The sequence below is a fragment of the Lathamus discolor genome, chromosome Z (genome assembly GCF_037157495.1).
Source record: "Lathamus discolor isolate bLatDis1 chromosome Z, bLatDis1.hap1, whole genome shotgun sequence".
Classification (NCBI taxonomy): domain Eukaryota; kingdom Metazoa; phylum Chordata; class Aves; order Psittaciformes; family Psittacidae; genus Lathamus; species Lathamus discolor.
The window spans coordinates 14,913,841-14,938,337 of NC_088909.1; the positions used below are offsets into that span (position 1 = coordinate 14,913,841).

General features: G+C 40.1%; 1 protein-coding gene across 2 annotated transcripts; it reads right to left on the reverse strand.

Moving 5' to 3' along the window:
• Positions 1-4,775: 4,775 nt before the first annotated feature.
• Positions 4,776-21,280, reverse strand: N4BP1 (NEDD4 binding protein 1). 2 transcript variants are annotated; one of them, XM_065662250.1, is made up of 7 exons: positions 21,006-21,280; positions 16,187-17,943; positions 12,356-12,486; positions 11,648-11,744; positions 9,879-9,986; positions 8,225-8,332; positions 4,776-5,931 (listed from the first exon to the last, which is right to left on the reverse strand). In XM_065662250.1, exons 1-7 carry the CDS (start codon positions 21,120-21,122, stop codon positions 5,595-5,597), a joined length of 2,655 nt encoding a protein of 884 aa, XP_065518322.1. In that variant the 5' UTR covers positions 21,123-21,280; the 3' UTR covers positions 4,776-5,594. The 2 variants fall into 2 exon arrangements, with proteins under 2 accessions (XP_065518322.1, XP_065518321.1); XM_065662249.1 differs by having other exon boundaries at positions 20,919-21,280.
• Between the last annotated feature and the right edge of the window lie 3,217 nt (positions 21,281-24,497).

Genomic DNA, 24,497 nt, shown 5'->3' on the forward strand with positions numbered 1-24,497 from the left:
TACTGTGGGGATCTGTTACAGACCGCCTGATCAAGGAGAACCTGTGGATGAAGCACTCTACAGACAGATAGGAACAGCCTCACGCTCGCAGGCCCTTGTTCTCATGGGGGACTTCAACCACCCTGACATCTGTTGGAACGATGGCACTGCACGGCACAAGCAATCCAGGAGGTTCCTCGATTGTGTGGAAGTCAACTTCCTTCTGCAAGTAATAGAGGAGCCGACAAGGAGAGGTGCCATGCTTGACCTTGTGATCACCAACAGGGAAGGGCTCATTGAGAATGTGGTGCTCCAGGGCAGCCTTGGATGCAGTGATCATGAGATGGTCGAATTTGAGATCCCCAGGACAGTGAGAAGAGCGTGTAGAAAGCTCACTGCCCTGGACTTCAAAAGCGCAGACTTTGGCCTCTTCAGGAGCCTGCTTACTAAGGTTCCATGGGATATAGCCCTGGAGGGCAGGGGGGCCCAAGACTCTTGGTTGATATTCAAGGATCACCTGTTACAAGCTCAGGAGTGCTGCATCCCAACTAGAAGGAAGTGTGGCAGGAGGGCCAGGAGACCTCCTTGGATGGATAAGGAGCTGCTGAGGAAAAGTCAAAGGAAAAAAGAGGCTTATAAAATATGGAAGCAAGGACAGGCGGCCTGGGTAGAGTACAGGGATGTTGTCCGGGAAGCTAGGGACCAGGTTAGGAAGTCTAAGGCCCAGTTAGAATTAAACCTAGCCAGCGATGTTAAGGATAACAGGAAGGGATTCTACAGGTACGTAGCAAACAAAAAACAGACTAGGGACAAAACAGGCCCCCTGACGAAGCTTTCGGGAGAACTGGCTACACAGGATTTGGAGAAGGCTGAGGTTCTGAATGACTTCTTTGCCTTGGTCTTCACTGGCAAAGGCTCTGACTGCACCACCCAGGGCTTAGAAGGCAGACGCAGGGACTGTGAGAATGAAGACCTTGGGCCCACTGTAGGAGAGGATCTGGTTCGAGACCATCTTAAAAATCTGAACGTGCACAAGTCCGTGGGACCTGATGGAATCCATCCGCGGATCCTGAAGGAGCTGGCGAATGAAGTTGCTAAGCCACTGGCCATCGTATTTGAAAAATCATGGCAGTCAGGTGAAGTTCCCGACGACTGGAAAAGGGAAATATAACCCCCATTTTCAAGAAGGGGAAAATGGAAGACCCAGGGAATTACAGACCAGTCAGTCTCACCTTTGTGCCTGGCAAAATCTTGGAGCACATTCTCCTGGAAGGCATGCTAAGGCACATGAAAAACAACAAGGTGCTTGGTGACAGCCAGCATGGCTTCACTAAGGGGAAATCCTGCCTGACCAATTTGGTGGCCTTCTATGATGGGGCTACAGAATTGATGGACAGGGGTAGAGCAGTTGATGTCATCTACCTGGACTTGTGCAAAGCGTTTGACACTGTCCCACATGACATCCTTGTCTCAAATTGGAGAGATATCAATTTGATGGATGGACCACTCGGTGGATAAAGAACTGGCTGGATGGCTGCACACAAAGTGTTGTAGTCAATGGCTCGATATCTGGCTGGAGACCGGTAACGAGTGGTGTCCGTCAGGGATCGGTGTTGGGACCGGTCTTGTTTAACATCTTCATCGCTGACATGGGCAGTGGGATTGAGTACGCCCTCAGCAACTTTGCCGATGACACCAAGCTGTGTGGTCCGGTTGATATGCTGGAGGGAAGGGATGCCATCCAGAGGGACCTTGACACGCTTGTGAGGTGGGCTGATGCCAACCTTATGAAGTTCAACCATGACAAGTGCAAGGTCCTACACCTGGGTGGGAGCAATCCCAGGCACAGCTACAGACTGGGCAAATAAGAGATTCAGAGCGGCCCTGCAGAGAAGGACTTGGGGGTGCTGGTCGATGATAAAATGAACATGAGCCGGCTTCAGTGTGCGCTCGCAGCCCAGAAAGCCAACCGTATCCTGGTCTGCATCAAAAGGAGTGCGACCAACAGGTCAAAGGAGGTGATCCTGCCCCTCTACTCTGCTCTTGTGAGGCCTCACCCGGAGTATTGCGTGCAGTTCTGGTGTCCTCAACATAAAAAGGACATGGAACTGCTGGAGCAAGTCCAGAGGAGGGCCATGAGGATGATCAGGGGACTGGAGCACCTCCTGTATGAAGACAGGCTGAGGAAGTTGGGGCTGTTCAGCCTGGAGAAGAGAAGGCTGCGTGGAGACCTCATAGCAGCCTTCCAGTACCTGAAGGGGGCCTATAGGGATGCTGGGGAGGGTCTCTTCATCAGGGACTGTAGTGACAGGACAAGGGGTAACGGGTTCAAACTTCAGCAGGGGAAGTTTAGATTGGATATAAGGAGGAAATTCTTTCCTGTTAGGGTGGTGAGACATTGGAATGGGTTGCCCAGGGAGATTGTGAGTGCTCCATCCCTGATAGTTATATAGAAGATAGTTAGATAGTAGGCCAGGTTGGATGAAGCCTTGGGTGGGATGGTTTAGTGTTAGTTGTCCCTGCCTATGGCAGGGGGGTTGGAACTTGATGATCTGGAGGTCCTTTCCAACCCTAACTATTCTATGATTCTATAAAATGGAAATACACTGATGGTTTTGTTCTAAGTGCAACTGAAATGCAACCCTGGGTGTTCCCTCATCATATGGCATAGCACTAAAACAGCTTCACACCCATCTACTAAGGAAAATTCAGACCATGCTGGTTATGTCTGTCATCTTCCCTGTTAACAGAGATGCAGTTTTTAAAACACAAAGCTGAAGTGACAATATAACCTAAAAAAAGTAAAAAAAAAAAACAAATACCCAAACAAAACAGAAAATAAGGAAACTTTGGGCTCATATTGTACCATTTTACATGAACTTTAGCAGTGACAGCTTGCTTTAACATCCAGCACTAAGTTTCTGCTATCAAAATCAATTTGTCAAGTCTGTCCTCTATCTGGGAAAAAATGATAAGATTACAGATTTTTGATAGCTACAATTCCCAGCTAGATTTATTGTGACATGCAAAGCTATCAGCTGCTATCAGCTACTATCAGGGGACTGGAGTACCTCCTATAAGAAGACAGCCTGAGAAGGTTCGGGCTGTTCAGCCTGGAGAAGAAAAGCTGGATAGAAACCTCATAGCAGCCTTCCAGTATCTGAAGGGGGCCTATAGGGATGTTGGGGAGGGACTGTTCATCAGGTACTGTAATGACAGGCCAAGGGGTAATGGGTTAAAACTTAAACAGAGGAAGTTTAGATTGGATATAAGGAAGAATTTCTTTACTGTAAGGGTGGTGAGGCACCGGAATGGGTTGCCCAGGGAGGCAGTGAATGCTCCATCCTTGGCAGTGTTCAAGGCCAGGTTGTACAGAGCCTTGAGCAACATGGTCTAGGATGAAATGTCCCTGCCCATGGCAGGGGGGTTGGAACTAGATGATCTTAAGGTCCTTTCTAACCCAAACTGTTCTATGATTTTACTATTCTGCTGAACACTTGACACTATTTTCTTCTTTAATTCCTTTCAGATTGGATGTTTAATATGGAAGCAAACAGCACATTTACTAGTATAATATAGCTTCCTAATCCACTGCTAACTGGTGACAAAATTCTATACTTCACCACATCTTCCCACACATCATGATAGTAATCATGATGTTACTTATCTCTTGCTTCCCCTGTAGGCATAGACAAAAGTCTATTTGGATGCAGAAACACATTCAAAGTCTTTCTTCATCGTTACTTTTATTTTTGAGATGCTGTAATAACTGTTTCTAATACTTTGCTCTTGCCACAATTATCTTTCCCTTTGCTGCTGATGAAGGACAAGCAAGACTTTCTCTTCTGTTTCTGACTTCACAATAAATGCAAAAGGGCCACAAGTTAAGACAAACTTTCAACACCCTCATTTCCTCAGTATATTTCAGCTTTCTTGCATTTAACCAAAGAGTGATTTCAGAACCCAGGGAACCAGACAGAAAGCCTCTAGACTTAGCTTTAGGGTAAAGCTCAGTATGTCAGAAGTTGAACATGGGCTCTGTAGCCCAGATTGTGTTTGCAGTCTAATTTGATTTCACGAATGTGCACGAGAAAGCAGTTAAAAGAAAGGTATAACCGACTTCAGCATGTAGAGACACACAGTAATTTTGACTTTGCTCCTGCTCCTGGAAGTGGTCCTATTGGTCAGCTTTCATAAATTGTGTTTCCTTTTTTTCCACCTTACCTATGTAATAGATCCCAGAACAGATTTAAAGAAGTGGAGCTGACTGTTAACTGGAGTGTATTAACTGTGCACCAGACAGCATGCCATTTCTATGTAAACAGCAGCACATTCTGTTACTAGCTTGTCACAGCATTCAGATTTAGAACAGGCAGGGCAAAGACAAACAGGTAACAGGGCAGATCACTACAGATACTAAAGTTACTCCGAGAAAGTATTGATGGTCACCAGAATTTCCAACTTAAAAGCTAAAATACATATCAGATCTTTTAAAGCACTACAAGTATTTTCTGTTGATGAGGGCTGTGAATTTACACTTTCTAACTGAAAACTTCCTTCTCCTAGGAAGTATAGTATCTCTTAATCCGGATAAAAAGGCATCTAACTAAGGAGAAAAAAAAAATAAAATGACTGCTACAGCTGAAGCCGGGACAAAAGGCAAATGGAGTTTCTTGGTTTTCATTCCATGGAGACTAAGATTTTATCCACATACACAAAGCTTCTTAGCTACCCACATTATCAGAAGGCTGCTTAGTACAAGTTATTCATGTAATACACAATTTTATCCATAACACTTTTGTTATGTGTCTCGCATTTAATCTTTCTGTATACAAGCATTCCAGAACGCAAACGCCTCCCTGTTGATCATTACAAACCAAGCTATGCATAACGCCACCTTGTGATAGAACATAAGCAATACACCGAACATCCACTGCTCGCACGCAGTCATCTTCAAACTGCCATATATAGACCATTAGGGGTAGAGCCTATTTCCAAAATCCATGATGCAGGCTTAAGGAAAGCAGGTTCACATATACATTATGTAAAAGTCTTCACATCTGAAAGTAATAAGAAGGTCTGTTTTATTTCTATGGCAAAATATTTCCAAGTTCATAAGTGAAGGAGGTACTACAGAGAATTCATTTTCTAAGAATATCTATACTCTAGATAGAAACACCAATAACGATATCTGACAGGTGCATGACTTATGTTAAAGTTTATTATGTGTGCACCTAGAAAATATATCTAAGGCTGTAAGAATCACTTTTAACCCTCTGGCATGACTTTCCCCGTTTGAGGAAAGGGTTTTTTAAGAAATTCTAACACACTATCTAAAGTGAACTGCTGCTGCTTTAATAAGCAATTCATGTGAAGCAGATTTGGTTTGTTTTTTTTTTTTCTAGAAAATATGCCTACAAATTTGTAGTAGCAGCAGGTTTTAATTCATCAAAACCTGATAGCTATTAGCAACAGAACGTACACAAATAGCTTTGTTTATACAAATAAAATTAGGTTTTGAATATTCACAAAGTAACATTAACTGAGCAACATTTTTTCCACATCGATACTCAAAGTTAGACAAATAAGTTGTGATATAAACCCCTGTATACTATTCAGTCAAGCACCATAGCAGACAGTGCATTAAGATCTCTCATGAATGGATGATCAGTTAGTATTTGATCAATCTTCTGTCTTTGCTCATGATCAGGAAAAATTTTTATCAGGGCTTCTTTTAGGCGTGCTGTTTCTGAGTCAGATCTCTGTGGTGGAATGGCTAAGCAGGCCTCTGTGTTTGTTTCCAGGGGAAGCAGTGCTGATGCACAATCACCATGTACTCTGTTTTTAGGTTGTTGACTGCTGCTGGTTGGTCTGGGGACTGGTGTGAAGAAAGGTGTCTCAGAAGAACATTGTCTACTTCTCTGGAAAACCCTTGGTGCTGACTGGAAATCTCTATGGAACAAAACAAAAATTCTGATTAAGGAGATGTTAGCTGTCTCTGTAAAAACACAGAAAAGAAAAATGAGTATAACCCCTTTACTTCAGTGCTGCTCAGCTAGTTATGGATTGGAATCAAGTAATAAGTATTTTTTCAAAGTGAAACAAAACAGTAGGTATAACAGTTTTCAATTTGAATCTGGTATAACTAAATAATATTATCTCAGACTAGTTACAATAAATTGCAAGTACTTGACAGAAAACAGCAACAGTCAAAGCTTATTTTATCGAAGAACCAACACCAGTGTTACTGAACCAAATGGATAAAAAGACACATTGAACACACACACACACAAAACTCAGAGCATGTGAAAGTACTGACAGAGCAAACAGGCTTCCAAATGCTCCATGAGACTATTCCTCATCTACTTTTACTCATGACTGAGCTGAGCTCACTTTTAGACCAAGGTGTTGTTTCCCCTGGAATGATATCCTAAGTGAGGAAATGAAGTTTTTCAGCACTGTCAAGATCTGAATATTCTTTCTTAATTATTGAGATTTCATGTCAGACTTTGAAAAGCTGTTGCTGCTCAAAAACTGCTAGCACTACAGAATTTAGGGCCAAGTCTACTTCAGATGCCACCAGGTAATAAAACTGGAACTCATGTTACCATCTAGTTTCCTACCACCAAAAGAAACAGTATCTAAATTACAGACCTCTATTTTAAAAGCATTTAGGTTAGGACATCTCTCATTACTCAATATAGCAAGGGTCTCTTAACTGCTCAAGATCCTTCTAGTTTCTGATCTTGCTCCTGGTGCCATTTATGCTTTCTGCATTATTTAATTCAAGAAGAAAAGTCTCAGGGAAGGAACAAAATTAACTCTTTACACTGGCATCTTTCCTCTCAAAAAGATCAATATAAATACAACAACAACAAAAAAAAAAAAACAAAACAAAACAAACCCAAGCAACCAACCCATTCCCCTTAAGAAAACCCAAATCCCTAAAATCAAAAAAACCCACCACCCCAAAAAATCAAAGCCTACTTCCAGTTCCAAGTTTACTGATAGGAACCTAAGCTCTTCTACAGTCTTCTCAGAAGAACCTCTTTCCGTTTCTACAGTCAGCACAGTCACCTATCAAATCGTACTGCTTTCACATTTTTCAGACACAGCATTGTGTTTTAGGCAGCTAAAACACAGTGTTCCAAATGATATCTTCTAAGGACTTTTTATTAGAGCCCTTGTATTCCAACAAAATATATTATATTTACATATTATTTGTAATTATGCATAATGTACTTACATATGTACTTACAATAAGTGTTACATTACTTTCTTAGCATTTCCTACTGGAGTTCTAGAACTACACTAGCTTTTTTCATGTCAACATTAAACATGGTTATTTTCAGATCAACCTGTGACCTTCTGGTATATACTTCTCACTTCCCTCAGTTGTTTCCAATAGCTGAGATAAAGATTTACACAAACAATTACTTAACTTGTCTTTTTTATTACTGATTTTCAATTACCTCAGTTGTTTCTAAAAGATCTCTGAATACTCCTCACTACCATTAGCATTTATATTCTTAAAGTGGTGAAAGAAAAGCAAAGATCAGCTCATTTTCTCACACAAAAGAGCAAACGTATTCCCACATCTTGATGGTTAATGTAAAGCAAATTCATACTTGGAATATATGAACATTTTAAAAGTATAATAATCTTACAGGAACTATATATTTGTTAATATTTAAAAATACTAATAAAGAAAGCATTTAATAACAATGCCCCTCAAAAACTGTTTTATTAACAGCACAATTTCACATCTCAAGTGAGAAGAGAAATGCCTCTCCCATGACTGAGTGTAGAGTTTCTTTTGTAGCACCTATTGTCCCACTATGAATAAGTGATAAACCAAGGTGTTTTAAATAACATCACCATAAGTAACACGATACCAGGCTACCACATACCCAAACCACTGGCGGCTTTGGGTGATGTTAACATAGTTTGGACCACCTTTGTATGAAAGCCGTCACAATTGAATCTCAGAGGAAGTTATTGTTTTACTTAGCTCTGAGAGAGATCTTGATTAGATGCAAATGTCACCATCAGTTTCTGAACAGGTTTAAAAACCAGAAAAATCATGTTTTTGTTAAAGCTACTACAACCTACAGTATTCTTGCCTAATTTCACTATATATTTACTAATACAGATCTGAAGAGCTGTTCAAGTGAACCAGGAAAACAGTTTATTCCAAATGTGAAATCATAACTGTATCAAAGAAAAGTGAAAGTAGTGCTTATACCTAGAAAAGTCTTCATTTTGAAGGAAGTAATCTAATCTAGGTCCATTTCTTCCCAAAGGATCGTCAGGAACCATAAATATGTCACCAGCAAAAGTGTACTGGAGCAGCCTGCAAGAGATTTCCTTCAGTATTATTTAATAACAATGTATTACATCTTTATTACCTTCACCTTTGTAGCACAGGATAAGTTGCCCTATAGCAGACACACTACACCATATCAGGAGTCACTGAAGCTTAACTAGTAATCCATTTTAGATACAACCAGTATTTACTGTCAATTTAATTGGAGCTTGGGAGCTTTTGTGATCTGTTCCCATGGCACTGCAGAAAACTAAGCTCTGCTTCTTTTTTTTTTTTCCCTTGACAGTGAGTGTTGAATGACTGCAACTTCTTATGACAAAACCAGAATGGAATTTTATTGGCAACTAGAGAAACTTTTCTGGTTGTTCAAACTCCCCTTACTTGTAAGAGCCTTCAACCATATAGCTATAAAGCATATGTTATTCAAAAGCCACACAACTAGCAAACACAGCATTAGCTGTTTACAGATAAGACACAAAGAAGATCTTTTTCTGGAATCATCTTGGGAACGCTGCATTGAAGAAAACCAGCTGAACTAAAATTTGTTTGCAAGGAGAAAGTTTGGTATAGTGGAATTTTCCCAGAAGTAAAATTAATAGATGTTAACACAAGCTTTTAAAAAAATTAAAAATAAAAAATCACAGACCCAGAATGGCAAGCTAACAATTATTGCTAAAGTTCTGTAGAACAAAGCCTGACTTGGGCAGAACTCACTCGATAAATCGTGCAAATATCTACACGATTAGTTAACATGAATTCCACATTCCCCGGCTATACTGTGAGAACCCAGGGCAGGTTTTATTTATTTCATTTGGCCTATACACATCCCACTCACTGCAGCAGATGTATCCTCAGAAAATGTCATGGAGACTGAGAGATTAGCGGGCAACAGAAGGTCATACCTTAATAATAATAAAATGACCTTATTTAACTGGAGGAGGAAAAAGCAAAACAACCAAGCGAACAAAAAGAAACCACTTGAACAGGAGAAACTAATTGACTGAGAATCCACAAGCTCAAGCAGGGATAATTTGAAAGCTAATTGAATTCATCTAAACCCAAAGAACACTCAACAATTGCAGAGAAATGGCTATAGGAATATTGCAAGTGTTCATTATTTTCTTTAGCTATGCCAATTTGTTGTACTACAGTAATGAGTGATTGATTCTAAGACCTTAAAAGTGATGCCTTATGGGAGCATCAGATATCATGTCTCCTTCAAGACATGATATTTAAAAGAAGAAAGCCTGTGAGAATAGACTGCAAAGCATGTACTCTAACAGGATTTAACACTGAACTTCAGAATTGACATATCTTAGCTTCTAAACCAAGCTCCTATTTATGTGAGCAATTAACAGATGCACATTAGAGAATATATAACAGGGATATTAGACTATTCAATACATGATTATAAGGCTGTGAATCAAAGTGGCGAAGCACAGACAGTACTTTTTTGGCCTGTACCAGAATTTCATAATAGATTAATTTAAATAAAAATCCCACATGAACGTAGAGTGCCCACAACTGTAAGGACAGACATCCTTTTACACTTTCATAGAAATGGAGTAATTACCTTCTTTGAATAATTTCTCTCCAGGCAATTGATTCTGTCACAAATTCTCTGAAGTTATCATTAGTCACAATAACACCTCCAGTTTTATCAGCAAGGTGTAATAAAAACCTGTAAGATTTATTTCAAAGACAGTTAAGAAAGTATGCTTTGGTGAAAATTGTCTACAGATTTTGAAAATTAAACATTTTACCATCCAAGAGTAATCTCCTTACATGAAAACAAGCACTTGATTACCAGAAAATGATGCTGCTTTGACCCATCATGTAACTAAAAGCATTTTAGGTGGCATGCATTTATTTAGTGCAGCAGAGTTTTCATGGGAGGCTTTTTTTTCCTCAATAAAAAAGAAAAAAAACCCCAAAAAACAACAAACCAACCCCAAAAAACTAACCACAAGCAAAATTCCCTCAAATCCATATTTGTAGAGGTAAATGGTTTGTTTTACAAAAGAATACAGTATTTACTACACTTTCCAACATAAACTTGTTTCCATATACTATTTTGGTCAACATTGATACCCATTTCCTGCATGTCAGTTGTTTGCTCTGTCAACACTTGTTAACAAAGAGTGTGGTTACTATTTTGTTGTTAAATTATGACAAAAGGAAACTACAGATTTATTAAGATTATTTTTTTTTTGCCTATCTGAAAACAAGCTTTTTGCCATTGAAACTATTTTAGCAAAGAGATGGTGTCCTTTAAAGAAAAGTGTACACTTTAGTGCAAATATGTTAGCACAACACTCATTTCTACTGCACCTAAATAGCATTTTTATATGAAATGCTGGCTCTATATAAAGCATGAGTGTGTAAACAACTCCAGTTTGGCTGCCTTGTACTTTTTTTTTTTTTGCTAGAACATTATTATTTAAGAGATCACAATTAACATATCTTAACAAGGAAGATATATAGAGTGCACTTATCTTTTGCATATTAAGTTTTGCAATCAGGTACATGACTGCACAATCTAACAAAACTAGGCATGCCCATGATACAAAAATGTGACAATTTTTTAACCAGAAAAAAAAAAAAGCATGAATGATTATTTGCAGGAATAAACTTAAGCAGCATGTGCTTTCAGTCATACCTCAAGACTGGGAAAATCTGACAATAGCAGTATGAACACTTGGAAACCCCTCCAACGCCCAGCAAGAAGCCCCTGAATCTTACTGTACTAAAAGATGATCCCCACATTTTGAAGTTGAACTTAGCTGCTCAAGTTAGCTTGGAAATTTAGTAGCCTAAACATTGTTACAAATACAGTGCTCAAGTACACGCTGGTATCTGTATGCCACAATGGCACTGAGAAAGAAAACGGAACAAAACTGCACCTCATTCGTAGCTCACTTATGCTAGTGTTCCTAGAAAATTCCAACAGACTGATAAGGAATGCAGAAAAACGTTACTGTAAGACTTAATTTCTTACTCAATGCAAATGGTGACATTTGAAATGGATCTTTGGTTGTGGGTTTTTGCTTTTTTTTAGTGGTTAAAATTGCCATGAAAATGTGCCATTTTCCACTAATTTATATGTACATTATTTATCTAACTATACATATATATTTATTTTCTGTGTACATATATTTATTTTTAAATACAGGAATGTTTCTTTGGACAGTAAAATAACATAAATGTAGAGGTTAGTCTTAAGCTGGAAGCATAGCTCTGTGTCTAGAGAGATCAAAGAATTACCTAATACAACCACTCATGAAGTATGAAGTTTTTATACTCGTTAGACAGATGTTTAAAAAGACTGTATATATTCCATACCTGTCATCATGAGCAGCAATTCTTGCTCCTAAAACCACCCTTGCAGGGGTTAAAGATAATATTCCAACATCCTGGAGCTCTGTTAAGAAATCCTGCTCTGTTAAAACATGAAAAAACTGTTCTTAAAAACAAAAGTCTTCTTTTAGGCTATTTATTCAACAATTTGTGTGAGGTATAGTTAGCACAGAAGATAGGTTATTTTTGTATCTGTTAACAGAAATTACATTCATAACTGAAGATTGCTAATATTATGAAAATTGGGAGGAAGAGGCTGAAACCAGAAATTAAAGAGCAAACAAGACACAAACCAAACAAAAAGGCCTCCACTGATTGCACATCAGTTACCCTAAACAGCATTTCAGAGAGTGTCTCATACTGTATGTAGAAACCAAATTACTGATGCTGAGCAGCCAGACTGACATGCTGTGTTATGGAATACCCCTTTGGTTAGTTTGGGTCAGGTGTCCTGTCTCTGCTTTCTCCTGGCTTCCCCTCCTCCCTGGCAAATCATGAGGCTGAAAAAGTACTTGGTCAAAGTAAACATTACTTAGCCACAACAAAAAACATCAGTGTTATCTGTGTTGTTCCTAGGCTGAAAGCCAAAAACACGGCACTGCCCCAGTTACTAATAAGGAGAAAAATGACTGCTACTGCTGAACTTAGGACAGTAATTTACTAAAGAAAACATTAGGAAACTATTTCCCTCACCTGTAATGTTAGGATCACGTCTTGTTCTCCATTGTGGAACAAACACAGTAATGTTTCTGTGGCCACGTTTCCAAAAGTAGTCAACAGCTATTGCAATTCCTCGACAGGAGAAGAATTTCCTCAGACCATGACTGGCAGTGAAAGAAAGAGAAGAGATATGAAATTCACCAGTTTTACTACAATAAACACAAAGGAACTAAACCTTATCAAGTGAAGCTGACAGTGACATGTGGTCTTGACAGAAAAAAACAAAACAAAAACCAACAAGGTAGATCAATGCTATAAATGAGGAATCTTATAAATGGAAAGAGATTTTCAGCAAAAGAAGAGAACAGAAACATCACTTCACAACTCTCAGTTGACAAGAGTCTCAGTTTCACGGTCACAACAATATTTGAGTAAGCAGAAGCTAGTTTATTTTTAAAAGAATCATCTAGGAATTTCAAGGTATTAGCTGGTGGTGAAACTAGAAGCATAAATCCATTCAGGGCAGCCCTGCAGAGAAGGACTTGGGGGTGTTGGTAGATGAGAAAATGAACATGAGCAGTCAGTGTGTGCTCACAGCCCAAAAAGCCAATCGTATCCTGGGCTGCATCAAAATGAATGTGACCAACAGGTCGAAGCAGGTGATCCTGCCCCTCTACTCTGCTCTCATGGGACCTCACTTGGAGTATTGTGTGCAGTTCTGGTGTCCTCAACATAAAAAGGACATGGAACTGTTGGAATAAGTCCAGAGGAGGGCCACGAGGATGATCAGGGGACTGGAGCACCTCCTGTATGAAGACAGGCTGAGAAGGTTCGGGCTGTTCAGCCTGGAGAAGAAAAGCTAGATAGAAACCTCATAGCAGCCTTCCGGTATCTGAAGCGGGCCTACAAGGATGCTGGAGAGGGATTGTTCACTAGGGACTGTAGTGATAGGACAAGGCATAATGGGTTAAAACTTAAAGAGGGGAAGTTTAGATTGGATAGAAGGAGGAAGTTCTTTACTGTAAGGGTTGTGAGGCACTGGAATGTGTTGCCCAGGGAAGTTGTAAATGCTCCAACCCTGGCAGTGTTCAGGGCCAGGTTGGACAGAGCTTTGGGTAGCACGGTTTAGTGGAAGGGTTGGAACTAGATGATCTTAAGGTCCTTTCCAACCCTAACTATTCTATGATTATATGTGTAATATATATATACACACACATCCACACACACACAAAGATTTTAGTGCATGGACCAATCCCCATAAAGCTGCTGAGTTCATCCTGTCCACAATGTCGGGCTCCATCTCTTGTAACAGTCTTTCAGAGCGGGAGAGAGAGCATGTAGTGTTGGATTGTTGCCTGCTGATGACACTGTGGAACTCATGATCACAATCATTCTATGATTCCCCTCCCCCATTAACACAACTGTGTGTACATGCATGTGTAGATCTGTGTTTACATAGTTACTTCTGGGAAACTGTACCAGCTGCCAACTGTCTGAAACTTTAAATTCATTCTAGATCTGGCTTCAACACTATTTTGTTACAGTACATAACACTATACTTCTTTTCCCCCTGCAGAAAAGTTCATTTTGTTCTCCTAGATTTAAGACTGTTCTTTAGGAATCATCTTTCATCTAACAGCACAAAGTAGGTAACATATGATACATGTATCTTAAGCAGTCATATAGGTTTGCCTCAGCCAAAGAGTATCTGACAGAATTCATGGGATCACTGGTAGTAGAAATTATCCTATTCAAGATTTAGTTCCAGCTAAATAGGAAGTTAGTACAGCCAATACAAAGCTTTTCAGGACTTCCAATCTCCAAGATTAAAATCTGTATTTTAAAATAGTTAAGTGTTTAAGAAACACTTAGTCTAATCTTTTCCCACTTTGTCCGGGGATACCAGTGACCTCTCAGAATTACTATTTTGCTTAAAGTACTCTATTTTGGTTCTGGCAGCATGGTTTCAAAATGAAAACTAATATGTGTTTATGCATGGTCAGCAGTGGAACTTAGAATGCACTGAAGAAATCTTATATAGCAAGTTCTCATAGGAAGTTTACTCATTAGTATTGACAAGTGGAGCAGTCTGTTTAAAAATTACCACTTCCTCATTAAGAAGAAATATGGTACTTGTCATTGCTCACTCTCAGATTCCAAAACTACAGAAAAGCCCCATAGCAAATACTGAAAAAACCTTTTGACCAGAGTGCTTGCCAAAATTACGTAGCATATAAAGAACAAATCCACATCTCTTCCTGCGTAAAGAAGAACAATCAATTCAAGGACAGTTTTGATGAGACAAATGTTAAAATGAACCAAGTAAAGCACAATTTTTTCAAATTACTTTAACTGATTTTTGATATTCCAGTTAGTCATAACTATTAAAAAGGAGAAAATTATAACTTGCAACACTTTCCAAAGTTGTCTGCAGTAGAAACATGAAAATAGAAAAAGGAATTAGAAGGCATTTACAATAATGGAAAATCCTTGCATCATGGTCAACGCAGTGACCTTTCAAAGTAAATGATCTTTTCAGTATTAACTGTACCCACTTTATAGAGTCTGTTTGCATGGTGCTTTTTCAGCCAATCTGTTACAATTATCCAACACCTCTGTAATTGTCTACTCTCTTTTGCATACATTCTTTCAGGTATCATGATGAATAGGCGATGAGGTCTGTGCACACATAACACAGGGTTCCCTATTCTGCAAGTTTTATTGAGGGGGATAGAATACTTTTGTTGCATGCCTACATTTGAAAAAAAGTAACAGGACCCAAGCACGGAAGTGTAATGTTGTTAAAGGAAAAATACATTACTACTATAAGAACCTCCACTTCAAAATTACAAGATGCTAAGAGCAGAAGTAAAAAACCAGAACACTCACACTGATGGTAACTCCTTTGTTAGATGCACGCAAAGCAAATTAAGTTTGATGCACAAAATCGCTTGCAACAGAGCAGAGCTCACTGAAATTAAATTCCGACTGAAGTGCTCCATGGAGCTGAAGCACTAATAGTTCAAACCAGGTTGCTTTGAAGTGGCACAAATCAGGCTCCAAATCTGACCACTGCCTAGTAAGCAAGGCTGTAGAATTAATTTACTTTTCATTTGGAAACATGCTGTTATCAAATAGGATCTTGCCAACCTCCAAAGCATATCTAGTTTTAGTTTTCTTTGTCCATTACGTTTTTTTCAGATTACTTTAGTATTTGGGTTTAATAAATCTGAGCTACTTGTTTTTTATAAATTTGCAATTTTTTATTAGAGCAGGAAAGCTAAGCCTAAAAGGCTTTACAGAAAATATTTTCCAGAGTATTGCAATTACCAACCAATTTTTAAGTCAAAATCAAGGATCTATTTTAAGCAGTTATTGTATTTGTTCATCTCCAGACTATGTATTCTTTTTTAAACCAAAAGTAAATTCTACAAGAATTGTTTCGTAATAGAATATCCTCCAATGGCACTGGTCTAGCTGGTTTTGTGCACAGAAATGCACCAGCTAAAAGAACTCCGAATTTCCTTCTATGCACAGTATCTCAACAAGGAATAACAACTCAAAATAAGTCAGTTATAAAAACAGACAATGTCACAAAAGAGAGTAAAAGCTATCAAAATTGCTATGTGTTGGAAATTCATATGGCTACAGCACACTCATGTAATTCTTCATTATCAAGCCTTACTCTAACTTACCATTGCAGCCATTACCAGTAGCTGAAAAACCTTGCTGTGAACATGGGCTTTTGGTCACCAAAAAGCTAGCTAGCAAAAGGTTTACACAAGCCACAGCAACCTTAGTTCCCGTTTCATTTGAAAGCTCATTGAAATTTTAATAGAGATAGTTGAAGAGAACAATACTTACGTAATTGCAACATTGCTTCCATCAATAATGATATGTTTTAAATACGGTTTCCCAGGTTCATTTCTTAATTCCAGTCTGTATGGCTTTTTCAGAGAATCCAAAAATCTCTGAACTCCAGTAACAGAAGGATCAGGATGATGTCTCTGTGGTCCCACTGTCTCTCTATCAGGATTTGAAGGATGCATTTGTGAAGACAATACCTGATCTGAGATAGGATTTTCTGAGTTTGAGGTTTGGGAACGGCGTTGGTTAGATCTCCCTTGAGAAGAGCTGCAGTGTCCTAATTGGTCCTCAGAACCAGGACGACTATTCTGTACAGTTGAGGGCCCTGCAGTGCTTTGCTGAACTGCAGTTTTAGTCTTAGTTGAGGTACACTGCACAACTGAGCTCCCTCTGGCTAAAAAATCAACAACTTTTAGAGCTCCAGCTTGTATAGTCCCAAAAGCTACACCACCATCAGTCTCTGTAACACTTGATCTCAAACTGTAATTGTTACCTGGGCAATAAATGTCTCTTTTTTTATAGCACATAGCTGAATTTTTACTGGAAGGAGAAACAGGTTTACATACCAACATATGCATTTCATTTTCTGCATCAGCTTGCATGTTTGGTGGATTTCTTACTTTGTGATACTCATTTTTGGTCTCCCTTGAAGTACGACTGGATTTAAGTGGACTTTTATTGCTTTTGTCTACTAGCTTTTGTGAGTTTTTTGCATTACTTCCTAAAGTGGGACAGTCAGTTTTAGGCATTGGAGATGACTGTTTGTGTTTGTTTTGAAATTTTGCGTTTTCCTTTTCAATTTCTTCTAACAATGTTAATGGTTCCACAGATTGCCCTAGGATACCAATAACTTTTTCTACAATATTTTGATGATATCCCATTGTTCTGAAAAAGTTCACAAGAATTCTATACTCCATTTCCTCGCTGATTTCATCAGCTACTTTAACATAACTGGAATCATTTGATCTGCTTTCACTGCAGCTATCTGAAAGCAGATCAATAACTGCTTCACTATCTGAACGATTACTGTGTGAAAATTTGACTTCCTGATCATTTTCTGATGAGAACTGCTTTTTAGGAAGCCTTTCCTCATCATAAGAAGATCTTCTTTTACATGACAGCCTTTCTTTAGGCACTACTGTCTGTAACACAGGCCTATTTATGGGAACAAAACTTGTTCCAGGAGCATCAGAAAACACAACGTCCATTTGCTTTGTAAGTTCAGTTACAGGTGTCCCAGCATTGTTTCTTTCTTCCTCACCACCTGCTCTTCCATCTCTGTTTGTAGCTATTACTCTGGGGGCTTCCTTATGTAAAAGCTCTGTCGGGCTTTCAGAACCTGTCAGATCTATGATACTGCTCTGCACTTCACAGCATACAGCTTGTGTGAGAGCTAGGAGCTCTCTTTTTAGTGAGCTGGGCAAAATCAGTAAATCCATCGTGTATTTATCTGCATGTGCTTCCACAAATTGTCTGAATTGCTTCTTAATCTCTGACTCATTGTCACTTAATAAGCTTTCATTATTCTCAAAAAGGTTCACAAACTGCTGAATATGACTCCGAGCCATAACAACAGCTTCTGCACCCCCTTTAATACTGAGCAGTCCTATTTCCAGCACTGATACATCAGCACAGGTATCCTGAATAAGACTGTTGAGAAACAGTCTTTGTGCGCCAACAAATATGCAGTGCATGTCCTTTGGGTAGTACTCTTTTTCTTCTAGTTCAGGTTCACAAAGTCCCTTAATATACTCCTAGAAGGACAAAAAGACAGCAGAGTGAATATTTGTGATAAGCTGATATAACAAGTTAGTTTTGTTTATGTTAGAAATAGATAAGTACATTAGAAAATGAAGCCAACTCGGCACAAGAAACTTGAGAAAGTGAATACTGCCGGTAAAACAGATAATGGAGATAAAAGGCACCTGAAATTATTTTTTAAATAATTTATATATATATAAAGCTAACTTATAGAAGGCTAACTTTAATATCCTAGTGTTTATTTATAAGTTTACTTGAAACTGATAGTAAAAGAGTATTTAAGTTGAAGCTCAAACAGTTTAAAATACAAGTCAAAAGAGATTTATTTTCCCACCCCCATTCTTTGGTCAGAGGACATACGCCTCATGAACAAATGCCTCACACTAAAGAATTCTACCTAGTCTGTAAAACTGAACTTCTAATAACACTTTCTAAAGGAAAACTTCCAAAGGCTCATCAGAGCAGTAGCCATCCTACATTTTTTAGTTGTTATTATGTGTTACTTATTTTATACTTATTACTCAATCAAGGACATTGATCCTGTGCCATGGCACAGCATAACCAGTAGCCACAGTAGGATCCATTAAAAAATATCTTACAGGGAAAAAAATAAAAATGAAATCTCACCCCAAGCAAACGACAAAAACGCTATCTGGACTGTGATAGATTCCCTAATTAACCAAATAAAATATTTGGATTTTAAAACTACAATTGCCAGACCACCTACTTACGATTAGCATATAACATGTGGGGAAGGGGGGGAGAGGGGGAGATCATCACACTCCAAAAGCTCCACAGCAAGCTGAGGCTTTGAAACTCAGTATTTTAAAAAGCAGATGATATTGAAAAATGACAGAAAACTCCAGGCTCCAGATGGGTCTGTGCCCCAGAAGTTCAGGTTTTTAATTGATTAAAAACAAAACAAAACAAAAAACAACTAAACCAAAACCCAAAAAAAAAACAAAACAAAAAAAAAAAACCCAAAAAAACCCCAAACAAAAATCCCACTGTTATTTCTGCCACCTAAAAGATACCACCAGAAAAGTCACTGTACTGCCTTGTTTTAAATGTGTTAGAGTTGAGAACTCTGGCAATACAGTGAACTATTTCTTCTTCCAGGTAGCATTATTTTTCCCCTATCTCTTTCTGTGCTTTAAACTCTCATGCAGTGAAACTAATTTTTAAGCTGTAGTCATTGTTTTGCAGACTCTGAAGTATACCACATTTTATTCTCTGCCTTCACTCTTGGAAACTAAAAGTTCTCCTTTGAATGGAACTGAAAACCAATACAAGGTAATGAATAACATAAGACCACTTCGTATCATCTCTTGAGTTACATCATCTTGATTATCAGGGCAAAATGCTCCAAGGCCATATTAGCACAACCTGTTTCTACAGCAAAATCCATAGGATTACTTTTTGTGCTTTAGTCATCATACGACATTTTAGCAGATCAACAAGATAACAATATAATTAGAAAAAAGGATATACAAAATCTGGGAACATCCCCCACCAGGCAGCACTGAAGAATGAATATACTGCCTGCAAGTGATGCATTACAACAAATTGCTATCATCAAACCTTTTCAAGGGAGACAGTGAGAGATGTGCGATTGTCTGGTCAATAACCCCTCCAGGTAGGGTCTGAAATTTGCTCTACATGTAAGGGTAGTCAAGTCTCCCACACCCTTCAAAGCATTTGGAGTAGGAAACATTTAGTATGTTATTAGGAAAATGAGCAATTAGAAAATGGAATTCTTGTGATATTTGTTTCAGGCTTTAATTTTCTGGAGAAAAAAAAAAATAATGAAAAGTTGTACTGCAGCTGCCTGGAGAAGAATGAATAGCTGTTTATGCTACCTGTAACAGTTTCTGGAGTCTCTTAAGCCCAAGTATGCCAGCAAATTGGGTTAGAGTAAATTTCAGAGTCAAAGAAGTCAAGACTCTAAAAATTCGTAGTATTTTCCTTATAAAAGTCTTATGCATTACATAGTTGAGGAATCAAGTTTTTGAAAGTGGACTGGCCAGTCCATCGATTAAGTCACAAAACACATGCTAAGGATTCCGCACTAACATAAATCTGTTCTTAAACAGATACAACAGTCCACATATTGAGATTTGGAGTTTGAAAGCTATCTCCAGCCTTACCAGTGCTCACACCATCCTTCTCATCACAAAATTCAAGCAGCCATAGTTACCAAGTCCACTATAACTGATATTAACTTCATCATTACTGCTGAGCCTTCCCCAGAAGGTTTGCTGTACAAGAGATTCACCAAACTCTCAAACTAACTTCTAAAGTGAAGATACTTTACAGCAACTAGTGTCAGTCAGAGACTCGCAGAGCCTAGACCTCTCTCCCTTTTGACGTCTTTGGTTAAAAAGAAAGCTAGCTGCTCCAGGAAACAGACTGGTGAAGCAAGAAACTCCTACACTTTCCTACAAGGAAATACTAGGCCTGCTGAACTGACAGCGCATTAAGGAGTTAATAAGCTACTAACTGCCACAAAGTTAAGTCTGAAATGCAACTGTGAAACGCGGTAACACCCAACCGAGAGTAATTACTCGACTTTGGGAAGTACAGGGATACATTTTAACCGCGTTTCAGAACACAACTTAGCCCTCTCCCGCACGTGTTTAACCCCCTTTAGCTGAGGTATTTCACGACGCGGTGGCCGTGTCACACCGATGAACTTCGCACTTCCCAGCTGAATTGATTCTCTCTGTTCTCCGAGCTTGTGTCAACACCACCGGAGACACCCCGGCACCCGAGACACTCCTGTTTGCCAGGCCAGGGCTCTGTTTCCCCGTGAAGCACCGATTTCTCCCTCCCGGGCCCGTACACAGCAGCCCGAGCCGTGCCCTTGCCGGGTGGGGCTCTACCGCAGGCAAACACGGCCCCGCTCCCCGCCCGGGTGACAGAGGCCCCGCGGCTGCGGCCCGCGCCGCTTCCCAGCAGTTCCCCGTACCTTGGCGGCGCGCACGGCCTTCCAGCCGCCCGCCAGCTGCACCCAGATGCGTCGGTCTCCCTGCGCCCCTAGCACGGCCAACTGTACCTCGAACAAGCACTCAATGCGGCCCCGGCTGCCCTCCAGGACACAGCTCTTCTCCGCAGGGACAGTGAACTCGTCCAGCCACGGCTCGAAGCCGCGGGCTGCCCACCGAGCCGCCATCACCACTGCCCGCTCAGACCCGACATTAGCGCTGAGACCCCCCAAAACAACACGGGGAATCCCCGGACTCCCTCAGTGTACGTCATCCGTTCGCGTCAGGAAGCGGACTGAAGCTTTCTACCGCCGAGGAGCCATCTTTAGTCAGGGCGGCCGCCGCGCTCCGCCCGCGGGTGGGCTGTGCCAGGGTAAGACCAGCCCTCCCCTCAGCCGCTCCCCGCCTGCTCGTACTGCCGCTTGATAGGCCTGCGGGAGGGGTGTGGCGGGTGCTTGCCGCTTGTCCCAGGCGCCTCGAGAGGACGCCTTGAGTGGCCCATAGCGCCAGGCACGACCCTCCCGGCGGCTCTTCGCACCCCGCTGGAAAGAGTCTGTCCTGTTACACGATCCCGCAGCCTACGAGCTCTGTTTTTAGGGCGCTTTAGTACAGCCACGTCCTGGTATAGCTGCCTCGGATGCCTTCTAAAAAAAATGTGCACTTTATCCCTCGTGGTAGCAGGGCATAGAAGCGTGCCTCCATCCCCAGATCCCTTGTTCTGATAGCTCAGAAAATGAAGAGGACACGTTTTTTTACTAAAAAGCCCATCAAAGAAAAGTCTTAAAATGAGACGGCAAGGACCAGATTAGCTCTTAAAAAGTAGCTCTGGACTTCACTTGACTTCTGAATGCCTGAAGTTGGCCTGGAGTTGGCAATACAGACCAACTGTTAAACAAAGGAGTCAATGTCTTAGTTTCCTTTATCTCTTCCAATCCCACACCCAGGTAAATACCTTCCAAGTTCCCCCTAGACTACTGGGTTCCCACTTGTTTTGTTCATTTCTTTAGCATCAGTGTGAAGTTAGTTTTTAGTAGCTGTTCTTTAAATACAGTGCCCTAAGGGAGGACAAGTATTTTATGGTGGTGCAAATAAATATACATATCTTATACATATCTTGATTTAATCTACTTACATGTTACACCAGTAAAGGATTAATATAAAAATGTAAATTATCATTTTTATAAAGACACTTGTATCCCTGTTTAGAATTTTTTTAACTGGATGAGTGTTTGCAGTTCATAGAATGGTTTGGGTTGGAAAGGACCTTAAAGGTCATCTAGTTCCAACTCCCTGCCATGGGCAGGGACATTTCATCCTAGACCATGTTGCTCAAGGCTCTGTACAACCTGTCCTTGAACACTGCCAGGGATGAACATTTACAACTTCTTTGGGCAGCCTGTTCCAGTGCCTCACCACCCCCACAGTAAACAGCTTCTTCCTCGTATCTAATATGAACATCCCTTGGGCGATGTGTTTAAGTCTGAACCCATCACCCCTGGTCCTATTGCTGCAGCCCCTGATTGCTGTGGTTTAAGCCCAGCTGGTAAGTCAGAACAGCAGAGCTGCTCATTTTCATCCACCCCTGCTCTGGACAGGATGTGAAGGAGAATTGAAAGAATGTAAACCTCATGGGTTGAGATAAGAACAGTCAGATAACTAAAACAATACAAGACCACTACAACTACTGCTAATGATAAGGAAAATAACAAGGGGAGAGAATACAAAGCTAAAAAGGGAAGGGGAAAAAACCAAACAGGTGCAAGTGATGCACAATAAAATTGCTCACCACCTGCTGATTGATATTCAGCTTGACCTGAGCAGCAATCTGGGCCTTCTGGGTGAACACCCCCCCCCCCCCCCCCCCCAGTTTATATACTGGATATGATGTGCTGTGTATGGAATACCCCTTTGGCTAGTCTGGATCAGGTGTATTACCTTGTGCCCCTCCTCACTGGCAGAGCACTGGAGACTGAAGTCCTTGACCAGGATAAGCATTACTTAGCAGCAAAACTAAAACTAGTGGTGTACTATCAGTGTTGCTGTCAGACTAAATGCAAAAACACAGCATTACATCAGCTACCAGGAAGGAGAAAAGTAGCTATTACAGCTGAACCTGGGACACTGATGAGAAGTCACAGAATCACAGAATCACAGAATCCCAAGGGTTGGAAGGGACCTAAAAAGATCATCTAGTCCAACCCCCCTGCAAGAGCAGGGTAACCTACAGTACATCACACAGGAACTTGTCCAGGCGGGCCTTGAATATCTCCAGTGTAGGAGACTCCACAACCCCCCCTGGGCAACCTGTTCCAGTGCTCTGTCACTCTTACAGTAAAGAAGTTCTTGTCCCTCTCCAGCATCCTTGTAGGCCCCCTTCAGATACTAAAAAACTGCTGTGAGGTCTCCACGCAGCTTTTCTTCTCCACTCTGAGCAGCCCAAACTTTCTCAGCCTGTCTTTGTATGGGGAGTGCTCCAGCCCCCTTATCTAGACAGTTACATGTTCTAAACAGGATAGAATTTGACAGTGAGTGTCACATTCCAGAGAGACAGATGCTGTACTTTCCTGAGGATAATTTTTACCTAGTTTTGTCTATTAGACATTTGCATTTTGCCTTCCGATCAAATTGTTCTACAACATTCACATATAAGAATTTAACTGACTTTTGTCTAGGCAATTTCTTGAGGTGATTGGTGCCATCAACTGTTCAAATGTAGTCACTGCAGCCATTATAGTCAATTACAAATGAAATCGTAAACAAGGAGCTTTATAGTAGAAATGGACTTAACAGCATTATGGGATCCAGAGTATTACTAAAACGCTGAAAGAAAATGGTTTTATTTCTGTTTACCATTTCAACACAGCCTTTTGGAATATCTCAGGATAACTGAAAGCTGACTGGTTTCTAAGTAAAGCGGATAATGCTTGGTGCTGTGTGTATTTGCTTGTAGCCTGTTATGCCATACTCTGTGTATGGTCTCAGTGCTGAATTTATTGTAATCTTTATAATTCTATATAGATTATCTATAAATCTGTTTTCAAAGGTCATTTGCAGCATTATAATATCTGAAACTGCTCTCAGGGAGGTCCTTGTGAGCATGAATTGCTCTGTAAGACTGTGACTCAGCCTGCTAAAGCAGGTTAGGCAGAACCTGACAATGTAACATTCCAGACAGACTAAAGCCTTTTTGAACTGAAATTGACAATGTTATTGAAAAGGGTTTACTTATGTTTACAAACATGGGTAGATTATTAAAACAAGTTGAAACTTTCTCCCTGCATTGTTATAACTTAGACTAGAAAAAAACCCATCTATAGTTGGTTTTGTTTCTTAGTTTGTTTTTATTTTAATGACCTTTGGAAACTGCAGCCTGAACTTAATCTACCCCACACTGAGAAAAATTTGAAAATTTGCAAGCCTCTTGTTACAAGCCCACATTCAGGTGTACCAAAACTAAATGTGAAGTAGGTTGAGAACACTAGAAATTCTCTTTCATTTCATAATAGGCTGTTTACAAAGAGGATTTTTTCCAGGAAGAAAGACTTCTTCAGCCTACAGGCTTT

Coding starts and splice junctions, on each gene's coding strand:
- N4BP1 (XM_065662249.1), bottom strand. CDS start 21,122: ATGGCGGCTCGGTGGGCAGCCCGCGGCTTCGAGCCGTGGCTGGACGAG. Junction 9,987..11,647: donor ATTGCTGCTCATGATGACAG/GTATGGAATATA, acceptor TAAATCTTACAG/GTTTTTATTACACCTTGCTG. Junction 8,333..9,878: donor AGAGAAATTATTCAAAGAAG/GTAATTACTCCA, acceptor AATCTCTTGCAG/GCTGCTCCAGTACACTTTTG.